This window comes from Lepisma saccharinum, chromosome 20, assembly GCF_977018435.1.
Source record: "Lepisma saccharinum chromosome 20, izLepSacc3.1, whole genome shotgun sequence".
Lineage (NCBI taxonomy): Eukaryota > Metazoa > Arthropoda > Insecta > Zygentoma > Lepismatidae > Lepisma > Lepisma saccharinum.
This window is the reverse complement of record NC_139248.1, coordinates 6,503,601-6,524,035: the sequence shown is the minus strand read 5'-3', so window position 1 is coordinate 6,524,035 and position 20,435 is coordinate 6,503,601. Positions and strand designations below refer to the sequence as shown.

Here is a 20,435-nt window from a genome sequence, read left to right as displayed (position 1 = left end):
CAATTCTGTTTCTTTTCAGTGAGTCGAAAATATACGAGGAAAGAGTGATTAATCCGTCTTGGCATCCTAATCCCTTTCGAAATCCTATTTGTTCGAACTGAAATATATTTTGACTTTCCAAAAACCATTCTATTCTTTTTTGTATCAGTTTCTCAAATATCTTTCCTGTAACTGACGTCAAAGCAATAGGTCTATATGATTTACCTACTTGAGGGTCCTTGCCTGTTTTTAAAATTGGAATAATCAACTGTTTGGACCAATCTTCTGGTACTTTTCCATTATTTAAGAATTTATTAAAAATTGTGCACATCGCCGTTAACGCTACATCTGGAAGGTGATTAATCATCGAATAAGTAATTCCATCCATCCCTGGAGCAGATTCTTTACTGTTGCCGATGATTTCATAGATTTCCTCTTTTGAAATTGGAGTTGCAAAACCTTTCGCCGAACGTAGTTTTGATGTGTAACTACATAATTAATTTGGTGTTTCAATTACTCCGTCTGACACTGTAGGTATGAGTTTCTGAATAAATTCAGTCTTCCAATTTGATTTCAAAGGGACCACATTTGCTGTACGAGGATTTTTGAGCGACCTAAACTTATTCCACACATATCCTAATTTCATACTTGGGTGTAAATTTTCACAAAATAATTTCCATGATTTTCTTTTTGCTTTTATGCATAATCTCTTTGATTTGGCCACAGAGCGTCTGAATGCTATCCAGTTCTCCGGATTTGGTTGACGTGAGTATATTCTTGCTAATTCGACTCTATGTAGTTTTGCTTCAGCACACTCCTCTGTCCACCAGTATATCTTTGGGAAGTGTTGCTGACTACTTTTTATCACCCTGGGACAGCTCAAGTCCATCGCAGCCGAAATGATTTTTACAAACTCCTCGTATGTAATATTATCAGGTTTTAATCCATCATTCTCTGAGAAATAAATATTTAAAAGTTTAGTATAATTAGACCAATTAGCTTTGAATACTTTCCATTTGCGAATAGTTAATATTCTTTCGTTTGTTGCATGGCAATAAGCCAGATAAAAATAACATGGATAATGATCGCTTGTTCTCAAGTCCATATCGGCTTCCCATGTAAAGTCTGCACAATACTTTTCTGAAATTAATGTTAAGTCTATAGATGACGGATTACTTCCATTTCTAGGCATATGAGTAGGTGAACCATCATTTATTATAGTTAACTGATCCGCCTCCATCCAGTCAACAAGAGTTCGACCCAACTTATCTGCTGCCTGTCGACCCCACAATGGGTGGTGGCAATTGAAATCTCCAGTTATGATTAATGGAGTCTTGAATGAACTAATCATAGACCTTAAATGTTTCACTGCAATTTTTTGCGATGTATAGGAAGATGGTATATAGATAGAGATAACGGTAAATATTTTATTCAAAATTTGCACTTGTATTCCCACTACTTCCACCCGATATTCTCGAAGAATCACTAAATTGGGATTAAATGATATGGGTTGGAATGCCAGACTTTCATGTACAAATATACCCACTCCTTTTCCGCCTTTTTGATTAATTACTGCGTGATAATTTTTAATTTCAATTGAAACTCTTCCATCCCCCCCATACTTCACACACACATATAATGAGAGGATGATGCTCTTCTATCAGTTTCATGAGTTCAAGTTTTCTTGAAGGAAACGAGCATAAATTCCATTGAACAAACAAAAACATATTTTGCATGTGATAACTTACTGATTATTATATTTAATGTTGAGCATCTTCATATGATTCAAGCTCTTCAATAAGTTTCAATAACTGTGAAGTAATATTTGCACAATCGACTAGAATATTTTTAATTCTCTGAAGATTATCATCCACAGTTATGTTCGACGTTAGTCTTGCCATAACTTGTAACAAACTAATCATTATTTGCTTTTGAGAGTCATATTGTGGGATGCTAGTCCGTAATTTTCGTTTTTCCGTTGTTGTCTGACGTTGGACTGCTTTGGGAATTTAGTAAAATATAATCTGGTCTTTCTTGTTCGTTTTGGGTTTGAGGATTGTCACACGACTTTAGATTTTGCATACCTTTATTTTTCATAACTTCTTTACTTTTAAATATCTTCCCAAGTCTTCGATCAGCATAATTATTGTTCATGTTGTAAAGATGAGGTTGGGAAGATTTCCACGAATATAAGTTTCTTGATGTCCCTGGTTCCTCATCTCTTAGAGTGGCCAGCACCTTATATCTGTTACCTGTTGTAATTGCTGAACTTGGAGCTTGTACAAAGGAAGACTCTGCTTTAGTTGTTTTTAACACTGGGAAATCTTGTAGTATGTTTGCATAAGAATAATCGTCTCCTTCGGTCATAAATGAACTACTTGTAGAACTAACTTTTCTCTTTGCTTCTTGATATGAACAGCCCTCATATGCTATCACCTTCTGAATTTCTCTTTCCTCTTCCCACTTACTGCACGACCTCTCAGTTGCACGATGATTTCCTGAGCAATTTATGCATTTAGGTACTGCAGCACATATATCATCATGTTCATAATCACCGCACCTTGGACATATCGCTTTGGACTTACAAACATCCTTTGTGTGAGAGAAACGGAAACAATTCCTGCACTGCATCACAGATTTTATTTTAGGTTGTACCTGAAATATGTTACTGAGTAGCTTTACATGCGAGGGCAACCTTTGTGATTGAAACGTTACGCTGATCAATTTGGTCGGTTTGAACCCAAATTCCCCATTTTCTTGATAAATCTTTTTCTTCATTCTTTCCATTTTGATTATTGGAATATTTCTCTCAGCCTCTGCTTCATCTTGTACTTCTTCTAAGTTTATATCTAACGGTAACCCATATATTAGTCCCATTCTGTGTAAAATACTCTTCGGGATTTTGACATTTACCTTATATTTCTTCTGAAACTCTTTGTTCAAGTAAAAGTCATTTGCATCATTGGATGTTAAAAAGTAAACCTTTGCACGATTAGGACCCGATGCCTTAACAAAATTCACCTTAATTCTAGCTTCTCTTAAGTAACTACCTAACATAATAGCACTAAAGCTACCAACATTGTGTTCCACGCCTTCAACAAGAACAATATATGGGCCATCGTGCCCAGGATAGAATAAGTAATTTTTATTCACATTGTCCTTTGATTGCATTGTACGCTCTAATACTTTTGCTTTGAAAATTTTTGGAGCATTTATAGATTCCTCCTTTCCACTAACTTTCGCTCGATTTCGTTTTGTGTTCTGACTTTTTGGTTGCTTAGCAACCAATTCAACATCCATATTTTCTCCGTCTTTATTTGAAGACGTATCCTTTTTTACTTCCACTACTTCATTCATCTCCATTTGGACGTCCTCTCTGCCTTGATTAATAATTTCCTCGCTAGACATTTTCCCTCACTTGAATGAAATTTGTTGAATTTCTTACAAGCAGGAAACTTTATCTGGATGGCCCAGAGCCTTCCATGCCATCCAGATTTAACACTGATTTATCTTCTAAATCACAAGATTATTTAATATTAACTTACGTTTCAATAAATGTACTGTCTTGTAATGACACAGAACACTTTTACAATAAAAACGATGATTAAATCCACAATTTAAGCTTGAATTTGTCTGTAACTATATATTACGCAACTAGCTAATATTTCACCACAGACTATTCTCTCCCAGAATAAGTGTATAGTGCACGATGCAATTGTAGCCATCCATAATTTTATAATTACGCAAATAACTTTATTTTTCAGCCCAGCGTCAACGGCTGGCGCATAGTCTTCTACATAACAACCGTTATGTATGTGATTGCTGGATGTGCCTATCTTCTTTTCGGAACCACCGACGTACAACCTTGGAATGACGTCCCCGATCAGGAGAAGAAAGCAGAGTCTACGGACGTCGAGAAGTCCGTGGTAGAAACACAACTAGACAACGTTCCTAGCACGAATACTTCATGAAACTAGAAAACATTCTTACCAGGACATTCCCTTTATAAAGATCTCTTATTTTTATCAATCTTACCAGCGTAATGTTTTAGACTGAAATAACAAACAAATGAGCGTGTGTATGCAATTCATGTCACCTGGTGGGAGTATTACGAACTACCCGCAATGAAGCAAATGGATAAACGTGGAGAGGACAGGGAAAAGTCATATTCAGCTTGAGTATTTAGCAAGTGTTTATTTTTAGAAATATTTAATACCAAGGACAAACCACATGTTGTCTTCATTTGTATGTTGTACTCACGTGATATTTTAAAAGTGCAAAACGAATGTGTATTGCAAAATAGAACAGGCAGGCTTTAATGCCAAAATTAGGTTTTTGAATTCACTGAGGGATTGGCAGAGCTGGACATGAACTCACTGGCCCCCTCCAGAAATTCAGAGATATTAATCAACGTATTGAATGCGTGTACAAATTACTTTGTGACATGTGCATTGTTGATTTTGAAAATCATGCTGTCATTATTTAGGCTGAAATTTCAGTTTGGAAACTAAACAAAAAAAAATCACAACAAGAGCAACCAAATAATGAAAAGAATGAGTTTGATGTGCATAATTTTGAACATTGTATTAATGGTTAGTTTTAAGGCAGTATTGTATGAATACATAGTCACAATTGATGTACATATAGTGAATGGTTCACTGCAGATTTTTTCAGTACTGTTTTATAATAAGAATTGTCCAGCACAATGAAAAAGAACTGTGTCTAGTTTGGTAAAGATGTCTAAGTAGAAAGCGCAAGTATTGCTCGGCAAATTGACCCTGACTGAAATTCGTAGTGCACACGCAAAATAAGATGTCGTTAAGTAAAAATATATAATATTTATTAAATATCTTCTGTGATTTAGTCACCATCAGTGATTTTTTCCTAATAAACGTGAATATGCGCGCGCATTCCGAATCTAGCTTTCGTTTGCTGCAGCATGAAGCTTTTCGTATTTCACCGAATTTGACGTCATTTTTGGTGCACCAGTCTGACGCACGCTTCTGAATTCTGGAAAGCGCGGTATTGTTAACAGATGTCCGTTTACCATGTAAAATTGGGTCTCGCTTATTGCTCAGCACCTTTCCTAGTGACGTCAGCGCGGATTGCTTATGTTGTTAGGTTAGGTACAGTGGAATCCATAAATATTACCAAGCAAATTGTCCATCACCACGCTTACTTCCTTTATTTTATGCAATGAGAGCTTCAAGAACTGACACAAAACACCAAACTATCTTATTACAAGCTCTGAACCAGTAGACGTAAAAATACAGTCCTTAAGAACACTAGGATGGAGATAAAAGCCAACGAAAATAGTCATGGACAATTTGCTGAGCAATACTTATAGATCCCACACTGTACATTAGGTTTAGTGCTCTTAACAAAAATATATGATAAATACGCTGAATGTTTCGAAGCTTGACCAAAAAGATATTTATGCTAAGAGCCCTCAACGTAACGTGTCTAATCTAACATTTATCATGACGTCAGTAGACGAAGGTGCTCAATACGGTATGCGATAAGTGAGATCCATGAAGAAATTCACATTTTACCGTCATTGCGTCATCACAAGAAAACAATCCATCGACCCAACCTCTAAAGTTATAATAGCCTTGATTTTAAGAAAATAACTTCTACATGAGTATTACCGTGCAAATTGTCCATCAGCATGTTCGTGCACATTATTTTGACCCAGTAAGAGCTTCAAGAATTAAACAAATCTCAGAACAAGCTGTTGACAACTTCTGCACCAGCATACATAAAAATCAATCGCTTAAAACACATAGGATGTAAAAGAAAAAATAATGAAAATAGTAATGGACCATCTGCGCGGCAATACTCATGGATCCCACTGTACAGATCGCATCATAGTAGTATTGCTGAATAACACATTCCATTCATAGCGATGAAAAAAGTTCCTGTGCAAAAATGGATCGAAAGTATCTTCGCGGAGTATACCTCATATATTTTATTTGTAACTTGAATAATTCCTTCACTACACACACAAATTACATCCATGTGTTTCTTTAATACTGTTAGGATATTGGTTTATTTACTTAGGGCATCACAAGCTGTAGAAATAAAGCAAAGTAAATTCACTATTTAACTATTGTCTTTAATGCATCCAAGATATTATAATCACTGTACGTGAATATTCAATTCTGTTTCTGAAGAGGAATTTCCATTTATTGCAAAAATCACCAATGCTATGAGCACAATTAAAATTTTATTCTGTATGTATGTGAGCGAGAGTGTATATATTTATGCGTTTGTATAATTTAATGAAAAAATAAATATAATTTTACTCTGTTTATGTGCTTGATTTATGTCAATGATTCCACATAAAAAAGATTTTTTTAAAAAAAATCTCATTTTGAAGAAGGACAACGATATTCTAATTCGAAAAAAGGATTCTAGAAGGTCTTGTAGATTAATAGTAAGTCTTGAAGTTTTCATGGAGACGAATTATGAAAAGATTCTCTCGGGTTCTCGACATTTGAGTTGTGGAAACGATTCCAAGCTTTCAAGAACTGACGTCACTCTCATCTTCAGAGTAGAAGCTATGGTAGAAGTAATTGAAAGTCACTTTAGGCTATAACCTAGCCCAACAATCCCCCTCTCGACAAGAATAATGGTACTCCCTCTGTCCCATAATTATAGTCCGGTATTCCAAAATGGTAGTACAGGAATGGCAGACGAACAGGCAGATGGAAAGCACAATTTGTACTGATCCTTGAGTAATAAAGTTGTATGACTCATTCCCGTGTTTCATGTTCTTCTTCTGTATACACCAGTGTCACAGTTTGAATATCGGGCAATTATTATGAGACAACAACCAAAGGTGTACCGGACAATAATTATGGGACAGAGGGAGTAGTCAAATTGTCCATTGCTATTTTCATTCTTTTTTTATTCTACACCCTGTATTGTTTTAAGTAACGGAATTTTGTTGATGCGAAGCATATATTGTCCAGAGCTTATTCACGATTTTATATTCCCTAAACATCACATTGTGGAAAACAAGACTGAATGTAAATGGTCATGGACAATTCGCCAACTATTTCTTTTCGAGCGTGTCAGTCCTTGTTGCTACCCTAGGCCTGTACACGTTTAACTAGCTGCTGCAGTAGTAGAGCTTGCTACCGGAGTGACACCTAGTGCGAGCAAAGGGAATCTCTGTCTATTCATACGTGTGTGCTTTCGTGTAAACTGTGTGATTGCCAGCTGCAGATAAATTGGCACGGATGGTTGATGAAAGCGATAAAAGGAACAAAACAATGCAGAAATGGAATCCATTGAGCGCACTCGTCAAAATGTGGTATGCGTACATTCTTTCTCAAGATTGTGAAGAACGGAAAAGGTAAGTTTTAACATTCAATGTTTCGATATGATTAACAGTCAGTCTTCCCAAAGAAACTGAAGCACGATTAAGAGAGAGAAAAGAAATACCCCGTTGTGGCACCCCCTTGTTCCTTCAATATTTAATGACCCTCATCGGAAGAAATTTTTGTAGAAGGGCCCAGGTCGTTGATAAAACTGGAATAAAAATGACAATACTAATTATTACGATAATGATAAATATGAACTAATAATTGTTGTTGTTGAATTAGGTTATTTTACGCCACCTTTCTGACATGATAATCGCGACGATGAGAATAAGTGTTGCATGATGAAATTGATGAAGGGCCAGTTGCGAAGAACGCTCATAGCGAGGCCAGGATTCGAACCCTGGACAGCTAGCGTCGTAGCACGCTGTGCTAACCTCTCAGTTACGTAGTCCTAATAAAAATAAACCCATTTTATTCCAAATATTATATTATTACTACTATTTTATTTATCCGATAGAGCCGATTTCCGTGGCGTAGGGGTCAGCACAGAGCGATACGACTCCAGAGGGCCCGGGTTCACGCCTGGGCATGTGTTCTTTGTGAGTGCCCCTTCCACAAATTCATGATATAAGAGGGAAGGAGAGGGTACTCTCTCTTTATAATCACTCATCCTCATCGCCGCGATTAGTCAAAAAGAAAAGCGACCCTAAATAACAAGAATGTAAGAAATAAATCCGTTGGGAGACTTCTGCTAGATCCACCAAGCGAGTGAATATCCAGTACGTTATAATTTTTTTGCATTTGATACAGTTAGTATATATAAATTTGTGCACGCCTCTTAAGTAAATGCTCTAAAAGTTGGAGGAAAATTTTCAGTCGAAGTGGTTCCGAATGTTTAATGATTTTTAGAAAGTTTTATAGCTCTGCGAGTGTTAGGAAGTTCTTTAGAATACTGGAAACGATTGTGGGACTAAGATCGAAGGTTGGAGAAACTAATTAGCACTGTTAAAAATCTTCACTCAGCATTGTTTACTGGATAAATTATCCTTTGAAATGTAGCCTACGCGAGCGGATGTTCTCGGGTTTCCGGTCGACTGGGACACGAGTTTTCACAGATTTTCATGCGAGGCTCGAAGGGGTTTCGTGCTCGAGACCAGATGTTACGTCATCAGGTATTTAAAGCATTTACGGGCGTTACTTTAATGTTAAGAGCCTTGAACTTGACTCGCCTAACAACGAAAGCATTTAGCGACGAAATACCCCTTCGCAGCTCATGCACGTGAAGTACAGGGTGGTCCATATGTCTTGTTATCCCCATAATTTTACATAACTTGATAATAATACAACTTTATAATAATACAATATAATATAATGAAGTGTAAGGTAGCCATTCATTCCACATGTCGTGTGACACCAACAATTTTACATAATTTTATATTATGATAATAACAATATAACAATTTGTAAGACGTATGGATTCAGCGTCAACCAGGATGTTGTTCACGCATCCAAAAGGTCAGTATGACCACCATTATTTTCATGGCACAATATGACACGGCGCTATGACCTGTGTGAGATTTTATGAAGCAAATTTTTCGTGATTGTTGTCTGAAAGGCTGCCCTAATAGCGTCCTTTAATTGTTCTGTTGTTTGGTATCGTTGTTGTGATATCTTTTCCTTAATAATGCCCCAGAGGACATTGTCACAAGACGAGAGATCAGGGCTTCTGGGAGGCCAATCCAGAGGCGCCGGATGATGTACCGATCCGCGTCCTATCCACCTATTGGGAAACACTTCACTTAAATATTCCCGGACAGCGATGGCATAGTGAGGCGGTGCTCCATCCTGTTGAAACCAGGAACGTCCCAGGAGATTCATTCTTTGGAGCTGTGGAACAAAAAATGCCCGTAACATGGTGAGATAGGAGTGTTGATTGACTACGCCATCGAAGAAACAGGGACCTATCAAGTGTTTAGCGGACATAGCGACCCAGAGCATCACATGTGGGGGGTTGTTTTCCAGCTCTTCGTAATAACACGGATTTTCTTGAACCAGAAATACACATTCCTTGCACGTGCACTTCGATATATTGCGCATTCATCGGAGAAGAAAAGGTCAGCCCTCTGCGGGAGTGTCGGAAATACCTCCAACATTCTTCTACATGCTGCATGTCGTCTACGCATGTCATAATCACTGAGCTCGTTGACGCTTGCTGGTTTAAAGGATTTCAATCGAAGATCCTTCTTCGTGTGTTGTAACATTGTTGTTTTTGGGATTCCAAGCTCAGCAGACCGTTTGCGCAGTGACTTCTGTGGTGACCGAAGCACAGATGCCTCCTCTCCTGCACATGTGTTCTGTCTTTTGGTTGGTGCCAGGCCTCGGTTTGTCTTTGATACATCCCAACATAAACAGTTTCTTTTCCCAATGCAGTATTGTCACTTTTGGTGGTGCATTTTTTTGGAATCGTCTTGTGAAATCTCGTCGCACATCCTCCATGGTCTTGCCGGTATGTGGACGTTCATGGGCCCAAACACTGACAACAAGGCGCTCTTCTACATTGTAGGAGCTTGTGTCAGCCATCTCTTCAAAAGAAACACTGAATTAGAGATAACGAGATATTGATTCGAGGGGGTAACAAGACATATGGACCACCCTGTAGATTGCAGGAGGAGTCAGACGAATGTAAACGAATAGCTGCTTGCAAACAAAGAATCACGGAAGGGAAAAATCGTTTTTAAAAGCACTCTGTAAGTAATCACTAAGGCTATGAAGTATGTGTTAACAGACATAATTAGAAATCAAACCACGTAAAGAAAATAACTATGCACCATGGAAAAAATCGGAATTAAACAATCAGAACTTTGGCCACAGTGATTATGAAAATTATGATTATTATATATTCAATAGTAACTATTATAAGCTAATAAAATAAACCCATTTTTTCCAAATTTATTACTACTATTATTATATTATTATTATAATTATCCACCAAATTACTAAATATCCAGTACAACTGTTATCCATTATTTGCTATAGATATCATTCATCCTACATTTGGTGGATTGTCACGGGTTCAATACCCGGTGGATCCCACTTTAAAGTATAGGTCCAGTCCCGATTAGCCTTTCTGTGCATAAATTAGACTTTAAAACAAATTTACACAAACAATATGGTTGCACTTTCAATTATTTACCCTGTTGAAAATACTATATTTGTTATCACTGTTTATTAATAACAGATTTAACTGAAAATTCACATTTGAATAAGAGTTGACAAAGAAAACCTGCTTCCCATGTGACTTGTTTATCTGTAATAGGCTATATAAGACTAGATATAAAGATTCACAGCACAGTTTTACACTATATACGAGCATGGACGTCCGCAGGATTTTTTTCAGGGAGGGGCAAGGAAGGAATTTTTTTCCAAGGGACAAACAAGGCACATTTTCCCCCAAAATAGTGTTGTTCTCTAAAAAAACATTGCTTAAATTTGAATTTATGGTGTTCATGCATTAATTAACACTTATTATTGTGGCTAAAATAAAATTATATGTGTGAAATACATAATTTTTAGTTGACTTCATTTTCCAAGGGGGAGTCACGGCCCCCTTCCGGACGCCCATGTATACGACTACATAATTCCACATACTTAGCAATTATGGTGCGAGTTTTCCATTATTCCAAACTACAAATTTTACTGCAAGGTTATCTAAATCAAAAGTAATTCAGAAATATAGGAAACATCCTAGGAAACATTATATATAATAAAATTTCAATTTTTTATAAAAATGTTCACAGTTGAATAATAGAAAAAAATGAGATGGTGGGCCTAACAGCCCCCCTCCCCTCCCTCGGCTCCCTCGGGTAAGGTAGGGTTAAGTCTTCATTATAGTTTAATATGACAAGGCTAGATTTGCGATGAAGGAGCATAGATACTCCTCTTATAACTTGTCAAATTTCTTGAAAGTAGTGCCAGATCAAGGTTAATAGTACTAATGAAAGGAAACGTTTGTCGATGTTCCGACTTGTATGGTGGAGTGGTTAGCACAGCACGCTACGATGCCAGGTGTCCTGGCCTCGAATCCCTGCCTGTGTATGGGTGGTAATTGTGAATGTCGCTTCATCAATTTCATCATATCGGTTGCGATTAGCCGGAAGTGGCAGAAAAGCGAAGCTAAATTGCAAAATTCAAATTTTGTAGATGTGGTTGAAAAATAAAGATGCTAATTAACTCACATGTTTAATTATATCGAAATTGAATTCTCCTTTTGTCTTAAATTTGTCAAACTAGCTTCGAATTTAGGTTGCTAAGATAAATTTAGGAGGTCCGTGCCCCCTGTCCTTCTTGGCTGCGGACCTGCTGTATACGCGGATGGGTCCATTGCGCTTTCGCGCGTCTCATTTATCGCACGCAAGTCAGGCACCTTCTCGTTCAAGCGCGGTATTCAGGGGTGCAGACTGCGCCATCGAAAATTTTTGGGTGGATTTTTCCCTTTCAAACAACATAAAATTCAACATTTATGTATTTTTCTAAAATATATCTAAAAATTTTACACCTTAAATGCACCATATTTAATCCATTAGATGATTAAGAGAAAGTTCTTCGGGCCAGGGGTGGGTGCGTCCACCCAATTTGGAGGGATTTCTATGATGGAAATTTGACGTGAACAATATAGCATTGGACACAAGTTACAATTGCTGCTATATAAATAGCAATTTGTAGACTTCCAAGGGAATTCTAAAGTGTAATATGTATTATCGGGAGGGGGTGGAAGGAAATATCCAAATTTTACATATTCACACGTGGATTCGGGGGAGGCTGAAAATTATTTGTTTTGGTGGAGGCAACATTAACTCTTCAACATAAACAGTAAAAAATTGGCACGGAAATTTTGGTGGGAGGGTTGAGTACTAAATTTAAGGCAGGAGATATGAAGCTCTTGATAAAGTGTTAAATCTTAGATTGTCAATGGATTTCTGTAGTGGGGGAGAGTTCGAATATTATGTTTAGGGGATTTTTTAGCGATATGGTATCCACACGGTTTTGGCACCGAACGTGCGAAAAGAGAAGCTGGGAAAGAATAAATATCGCGGGGTCATAAGAAAGTATTGACATCCCATTAAATTAATATTCTTGAAAGACTGCAAAGAAATGGATGTAAACATTTTCTTGCTCGCAGTGTTGCGTTACGGAAACGCGTGTTTCGCATTTTACTAAAGTTTCATACTATAACTGCATTACATAACATCACTTCTTAAAATATAATGCTGATAGTGTTGGTATTCTGTTTAATTTATAATTTAAAGCAGGTGTATCATTTGGATGATGTACTTCTATTAGCAGTATTATTGTAGTATTGATTCCCTGTATGCTGTAATAATTGTACGAAGTGTACTTCATACAGTAACACCTTGCACGTTACCCGATAAAACAGAAAAATGAAAATAAATATCAAGTTCCATCGCATTTCTAACATCTTATAGCAAGACAATTTTTCTTTAACAAGCGACATTTGTACTGAAGATAGATTCCACATAATTATTGCTATGGATTACTAAAATAATAATATTTACTCCAAGCAGAGGGGGGTCCCGGGTTCGAATCCCGCTCGGGCTTGGTTGTTTGTGAATGTCCATTCGTCAATTTCATCACTCATCTCCATCTTCGCAAATTAGCCAAGAGGCCCAAAACGCGAAGTAAAATAAACTAAATCAATCAATCAATCAATCCAAGCAGAGGGGGCGAATTCTTTGAAGGAGGAACCGTATTAAATTCTCGCCATTGCTTAGGAATTTCTAGCTAACGTTCTGTAATGTCTCGTGAAACAATAATTGAATCGGTCACACGGCTGCAGCATGTTATTTGGTTTGCTAAGGTTGAATTTTATATCTTAAGTTGTGTAACAATTTCTGTTAAATACTCAAATTGTGGGTTTTATAAATATCATAAATCTTATTCCCTATTCACAAACACTGTTTAAATGCATATTTATATAATTTAACTTATTACACTTAACGAATCAATGGGCTAGCTTTCCGTTATTTCGAAAACTGAACTATTAAAAATATATGGAAATTTAACATGGTGTTGGTTGTATTCAAATAAACATCAATTACTTATTTATCCAAACTATTTGGAGGGGGGGGGGTTGGGATTATGATGAACGATTTTGGGGAGGTAATGCATTCACGGTCTTGTTCGATTGATTGATTGGGTTTATTTTACTTCGCTTTTATGCCACTTTTGGCTAATTTGTGAAGATGGAGATGAGTGATTATACAGCGTGAGCACAAAAACACTCCCTGGTTTTGAAAGTGTATAACTTTAATACCAAAAGTAGTATTCTACAGAAATGTTCACAGTAGTTGTAAAAACTCATAAAGTTTTCGATGTGTTCATTGGAATTACAAATGATCAATGTGCGCGACACCTGTTACGCGGGAAACATCGAGACGATAATCCAGCTCCAACCACACCTTCTCAATCGTATCCGGTGTGATGAAGTTGACGGCTGTACTGATGTGTTCCTGAAGATGATTCAAGGTTGTGGGTAGTGGAGGTACATAGACCTGGTCCTTCACAAACCCCCAAAGGAAAAAGTCACAAACTTTCATGTCCGGTGATCGTGGGGGCCACTTGCATAGATTTTGATCATTGGGTCCAGCTCGTCCTATCCAACGGTGTGGGAGGTTGTCATTCAGAAAGCTGCGTACAGATTGATGCCAGTGTGGGGGCGCTCCATCTTGTTGTAGAATGTAGTCATCTCTCTCTGCAGCAAGTTGAGGAATTAACCAGTCATGTAGCATTGTTAAGTAGCTTTCACCTGTGATTGTTGGCCCCTCAAAGAAGAACGGACCGTACACTCGACGCTCTGACACTGCACAAAAAAATTCACCTTGGGTGAGTCACGTTCCACATCAAGAGTGGCATGCGGATGCTCGCTTCCCCAGATCCTAACATTATGCCTGTTCACTTTTCCACTCAAGTGGAAGGTCGCCTCATCAATAAAAATGATCTTTGTCAGAAAGGTTTCATCGTCCTACAATAAAGTGTGGATAGTCTCTCAAAACTCACGTCGCTTTACCTTGTCTTGTGGATATAACGAACCAATTGCAGCCGGTACGGGTGAAAACGCAAACGCTTCCCTAAAATCTTGCTTACGGTAGTTTGTGGCACCTGCAACTGCCTACTGGCTTGACGTGTTGATTTTCTGGGACTGCGTACAAAGGCTTCTCACACACGCTCCACAATTTCCTCAGAGACGGACGGTCGGCCAGAATGTTCTTTTCTTTGATCACAAATGCATCCTCTCTGAACAAATGTTTTATGCCACTGCAGAATGGATTTGTGTGTAGGTGGATCAACATTAAACTTCCGTTTAAATGCACGCTGCACTCTCACAACACTGCTTGTTTTGGCAAATTCTAACACGCACAGCTTCTTTGCTGCGGACTGAACGCCATTTTCGATATTACTGCCCTCTAGCTACCGAATTCACAACTAGCGATTCTGAAAAGAAAGATATTAAAATATTTTGAGTTAACTGAGCTTTGGATATCAATTTTATCAAAATATTCAAGTAACTATTAATTTTATGACATCTTGAAACCAGGGAGTGTTTTTGTGCTCACGCTGTATGATAAAATTGATGAATGAACAATGACAAACATCCATGCCCAGGCCGGGATTCTAACCCGGGACCCCTGGCGTAGCGCGATGCGCTAACCACTCCGCCACGGGGGCCGGAGGGGGATGTTCGATTAAAGGTTATTAATAGTAGGTTGCGTTCCAGATTGTACATTCTTACACAAATTCCAAATGATGAAATAATAGATAAATTCGCAAGGTCCAGCATTCAGAGACAGCTTCTTTTAGGATATTCATACTAAAGTTTGTTTCAGTATCAATGCTGTCTTGTAAATAAACATTAATTTGAAAGCAGCATATACGTTCTACTTATGATATTCTTTTTCAATGAGTAATCAAGAAACAAAGCAAAAATAGTAGTATGGCTTACCATTCACGTGAGATTTCTTATGTCGTCATAAAAATGTACTGTGTAAGCTGTGGTTCAATATATACGATTAATTGGTTTCTATCTACAAAATAATAAGTTTTTAGTTCTTACTAGGAAAACAATTGTACATGTTGTTCATATACATCTTTTAATGAATGAGCACAAGAAATAAATAGTAAAAAGTCAATACATGTCTTTACTAAAGATTCATATAATTTATATTTACCTATTGTATTTCCAAATATGCAGGATATTTTCTCTTAACAGAAGTCGCACATTATTATTTCATATAAATTTAAGCAGTTTAAAAATGATAATGCATTTTATGACGCTAAATATGCTAAGAGTTATCTATAATTATATCCATACCATGTAGTTTTATGTGGAAATTCATCTCTTATCGGCTGGTTAATGTTAAACCTTGCTCATACTAGACGCAAAACAGATCATAGTCTTCACTTTGAACTACACAGTATTTGATGTGATAGTGACATGTTAGATATAGAAATGAAATAACTCAGGACGGGGAGTATCAAGTGATGTGTTCATTAAAACTAAAAATGAAAAAAAATCCTAATTAAATACTTTATGGGGATTATGACACGAACTTGGGGGGGGGGGTGCTTGATTGGCTTTTGGGTGATGCGTCATTGGCCTTGGGGGGTATGGACACCCATGGCTGTATTTCAATCTTCTGACAGGTTCCACGAAAGCATTCCGGGCTTTACGTCAGAAGATGAAATCCGCCCTTGACCGGGAAGGTGTTTGACTTGCGTGCAATAAGCCATACCATCTTTCCAATTTGCGTGAACAAAAGACGATCTATATTCAGCTTTCAACCCGCTCTATTAAAGCATTCTGTACTCGTTGCGGTTGCTAATACTGTGCTACGAAAACAGTGGTTTCAAGTTCGAGCCATTGTGTTTGTCTCGCGAATACATTCTCATCGTCGCTATTAGCCGAAGAAGCAGAAGAGTGACGTAAAAATAAGGGAAAGATTGAAAATACGCGAAACACAGCACCATGACTCACAATCCGCAGCCAGAATGAATTACGTAATACCTGTGCAACGCTCAGCGCCGCGTCGCGACGGCTGCGCTAACTATTTCGTGAACAGTGAAATGGCGAGAGTTGAGGGGTGTTTGTACGCTGCAGTTCAACGATTAGCAGTGTGTGTTATCGTGCGAGATTGTTGTCGCGTTTGATAATGGTAGTAGCCGGGTCGGAAGCACGCAGCGCTTCTCCACTCGGTCATTGTACGTCGTCCTGGCTTCGATGAAAGCGGGAGTGATGTAGGGAAGCAGGAATTTCTAGCGAACACAGCTTGCCTTGTGCGATCAATAGACAAAACGATTTGGCAAAAGAACACGCCGGTATGGATGAAAGCGACTCGCAAAGGTAGGTCAGTGGAGTGACGTATTGCTATAAATATATTAGCACGTGTGTGACATACTGCAGTCATTGCATGCTGTGTATTTAAGGGTGGTGTTGGTCGTGTACAGTGCACACTAATATTAGAGCATACCCAAGTAAACAAAAATATATTATTAGTAGCTTCAATTCACGACTCGCAGGTTTTAAGTTCGAATCCCGGCCTTGGCGTTCCTGTACCAACATTCATCCTAATTGTTGTGATTGGATGGGCAGAAAAGCTACGTAAAATCAAAGTACCAAAAAATCGCTCACAACTAACTTGTAGCCCTAGTGTAAACCGACGCTGATATTTTTCAGGGATGGCCAAACAAGGTATTTTTTCAGGGGGGGGGGCAAACTAGGCATATTTACTCCATAATAACATTAGCCCCTCAAAAAATACTTCAGTTTGAAGTTATCACGTTTCTGCAACACCCCAAGGGGTCCCGGGTTCGATACCCGGTGGAGACACGTAGTGGTTCGGATCCCACTTTAAACTGTAGGTCCAGTCCCGATTAGCCTTACTGTGCACAAAGTAAACTTAAAACTTCGTTTCACAACCTCCGTGGCGGAGTGATATCACTGCGCGCTACGATACAAGGTGTCCTGGGTTCGAATCCCGGCATGGTTGTTCTTTGCGAGTGTCCGTTCATCAATTTCATCATATGGAGTTAAGTCCACTTTATGCACAGAAAGGCTAATCGGGACGACCTACAGTTTAAGGTGGGATCCGATGCGAACCACTATGTCCCTCCACCGGGTATCGAACCCGGGACAATTTCATTACAAGGGAACGACGTTACCACTACGCCATCACCATTTCACAGCCATCCCTATCGTTGCGTTGCGATTAGGCAAAAGTGGCAAATAGCGACACTAAATAAATTACGACAGGAGCATGGACATCTACAAGCGAAAGACAATTCCAAAATATAAGTTATATGTTACACACATATAATTTCATTTCAGTCACAACAATTGTTAATAAGGGAGTGATAATTTCAAGTGGAAAGTGGTACAGCTCGTTGTAGGAACGAAAATTGAAGCATTGTTTTTCGAGACAATTTTTTGGAGAGTGGGAGGCAAATTCCTTATTTTCCCCCGTTGTGTGTGCCAGGAAGTCAGATACTCTTCGCTTTAGTCAAGTACAACTCCCTCAATATACACGTTCAGTACTTTTATGGCTGTATCACTTGACTTTTCGAAGAGAATCGAAAGACAACACCAGTGACATGCCTAGAAGTTACGAATTTAGAAATTGAATTTCAGCGGCAATTGTTGTGCAGTTTCATTGTAGTACTTTTTCAGTAGTTTCTTTTTTGTTTGTTATATATGTTTAATTTGTACGTATGTGTGGCCGTTTTGAACGGGCATTATACACTGATTTTCTACCTTATCTCGATGTTGAGAACAGTGGTGTAGCAACATATCGCGAGTATTATACTCCTCACAAAAAGTTTGGAATATTGTTATATGTATTTGACAATAGATGATGGACACGGCCTTGAAATTCAACAACACATGGTAGTATCTGTCTGTGGACCTTCTCGTCTTTTCACCTTTTTGTGTTTTGCCTAATATAACAATATTCCAAACTTTTGTGAGGATTGTATGTCATGCACTACTTTTATTATATTGCAATTTACTTACTTTTTACAATTTTGAAAGTAAAATTAAATAAAATTGCTCATTTGCAAGATAGAAGTGAGAATATTTCCGTAACAGCTCTGGCCGTTCTGCGCTTGCACCTTGGGAGCGAGTCGTAACTCCCGACGTCTCCAATCAAGAAGTGAATGACTGACGTCATCTCTACTTTGCGCCTATAGCTATCTCTGTTGCTCAAGCTGTACACTGCTCGTAAGCTCGCTGACTAGACTCGCTCAGTCAGCTGGAGATGTTCCGAATACACTCGGACTCTACCACACATTTGTTTCGTGGCAGTTGGAGGTACCTTATTGTTAACATATTAAAATCGGGAGTGCTTTTTATTCAAGAAAAGGATAAAGGCATAGAAACGTCCAAGCAAGTTATCGTGAAGTTTTACTTAAATGTTTCAAATGAGAAATACAACAATAATTTTTACTTTTTTTCGGGCCCTGTAGTCGTAGGGCCCACCCGCCTGTATGTAACGTCCCTGATTTGAAGTATTCGTTCAAAATATAATGTTTAACTAGAATTTAAAGGCAGGCTTTAATTTTTTGCCCAGAGAAATGAGCCTTTTCCATCTTTTTATCTCAATCATGTTTTTTACATTTCTTATATCAACTCCATGAAATGCGAGGCCCCGGCCGATCGCCCACTTCGGCCACCCCTTGCTACGCCATTGGTTGAGAATGAGTTGTTGGAACATGGGATCCTTTACTTCATAGCGCGTTACGCTGACCGCTTCACAGGGTCTTATCGCGACGATGAAGATGACATTAAATGGAATACCGACAGTCATAGTAACATATCAGAGACCTGCAATGGCAAGAACTTGTCTACCACTCAACGGATTATGTTCCTCTGAGGTGGAGGAGCACAGTTTGTAACCCAAAATATTCGTCAACGTCACTGCATTAAATTGATAAATTTTGACAAAGTTTGATCCAGGTTCACAGCCTCTGTCCGAAAGGCACAAAGTACAGACTTGAAGTATGGTCTTCACGGAAGTGACGTCACTTAGTACAGTTCAAAAGCGCCAAGTATTGGAGTGCACAGGTCGCAGAACAGATGGTTGCTGACTAGGTCACGTGATTTTCGCACTCGTTGTTCATTTGTTTAAAATCACGGAGGTAGAGAGCCAGCAACACAGGTTAAATATACGTTATGGGCCAGGAAGTTGTTGGTTATGGTTCTCTAATGTGTGGAAATGTATGTGTATGAGCATTTGAAAATGCTATGTGATTTCTATGGTGAAAATAAGTGTTTAAAACGCGAGGAAAACAAACGAGTACTCAGTTTTATCTTCTGATCGTATTTGGCGCTGCAGTCGAAGTGCAATTCGAAAGACAACACTTCCAGTCCACGACTTGAAGACCGCACTCCAAGACCACACTCGGAGGATGCTCGCTTCAAGTAAGGTCTTGCACATTTCGGACACGGCCAGAGGATACGTCTACACTGTATAAAGCCTATTGTGAGCCACTAAAATTCCCTTATGGGCGTCAACCAAAAAAAAAAAAAGAATTCATTATGCATGCACAATACCGTATTTCATCACCTAATCGTCGCATGGGTGCGTCAGCTAAAGAAACCAATGATGAAAAAGTCTGCGACCATTATGCGGTGAAATATGGTACACTATTTTTTGGGGGCTGAGTTTTAGTGACCGTTATTTCGATTGTCCTCCTTTTAACAGCTTTTTCACCTTCCCCGTCTCTCTCTCTTACTTGCTGTAAGGAAGTGAGAAAGAGAACTCTTCATTTTCCTTTCCCTGTTTCGTACTGTTGCTTCCTCTTTTTCTATCTTCTACTTTTCTCTTTGTTTCTGTACTTCTCTCTTTCGTGTTCTTTAACATCTACTTCTCTTCTTCCTTGCTCTTTTATCTTTGTCTTCTGCTAATTCTCCTTGTTGTTCTCCCCCTGATTGGGGGGGGGAAATAGGTGCCGAATTATGGGGGGCAAGCAATTTCTGCACACACCCCAATTCCTCAGGAAGTATATGCTACATAGGTAAAAATAATATTGTCAATCCTGCCCTCCCCGTTCAAATATTTA

The 20,435-nt window shown here is 38.4% G+C and overlaps 2 protein-coding genes across 5 annotated transcripts in view; both read left to right on the top strand.

Annotated features, from left to right (window-relative positions):
* LOC146003687 (sialin-like) overlaps positions 1–6,288 on the top strand; it is an 89,892-nt gene extending 83,604 nt beyond the window's left edge. For all 3 annotated transcript variants that reach the window (XM_083142051.1, XM_083142052.1, XM_083142053.1), the window contains one exon: positions 3,744–6,288. In XM_083142051.1, the coding sequence (XP_082998177.1) occupies positions 3,744–3,950 (207 nt within the window). In that variant the 3' untranslated portion in view covers positions 3,951–6,288. The remainder of the gene's footprint in view (positions 1–3,743) is intronic.
* An 813-nt stretch (positions 6,289–7,101) lies between these two features.
* The window catches only part of LOC146003686 (sialin-like), a 187,465-nt gene continuing 174,131 nt past the window's right edge, over positions 7,102–20,435 (top strand). The window contains exon 1 of one of the 2 annotated variants that reach the window (XM_083142047.1): positions 7,102–7,339. In XM_083142047.1, coding sequence (XP_082998173.1) covers positions 7,224–7,339 — 116 coding nt within the window. In that variant the 5' untranslated portion in view covers positions 7,102–7,223. Of the gene's footprint in view, positions 7,340–16,421; positions 16,723–20,435 lie in introns of those variants that run through there. The other variant, XM_083142049.1, reaches the window with a different exon arrangement.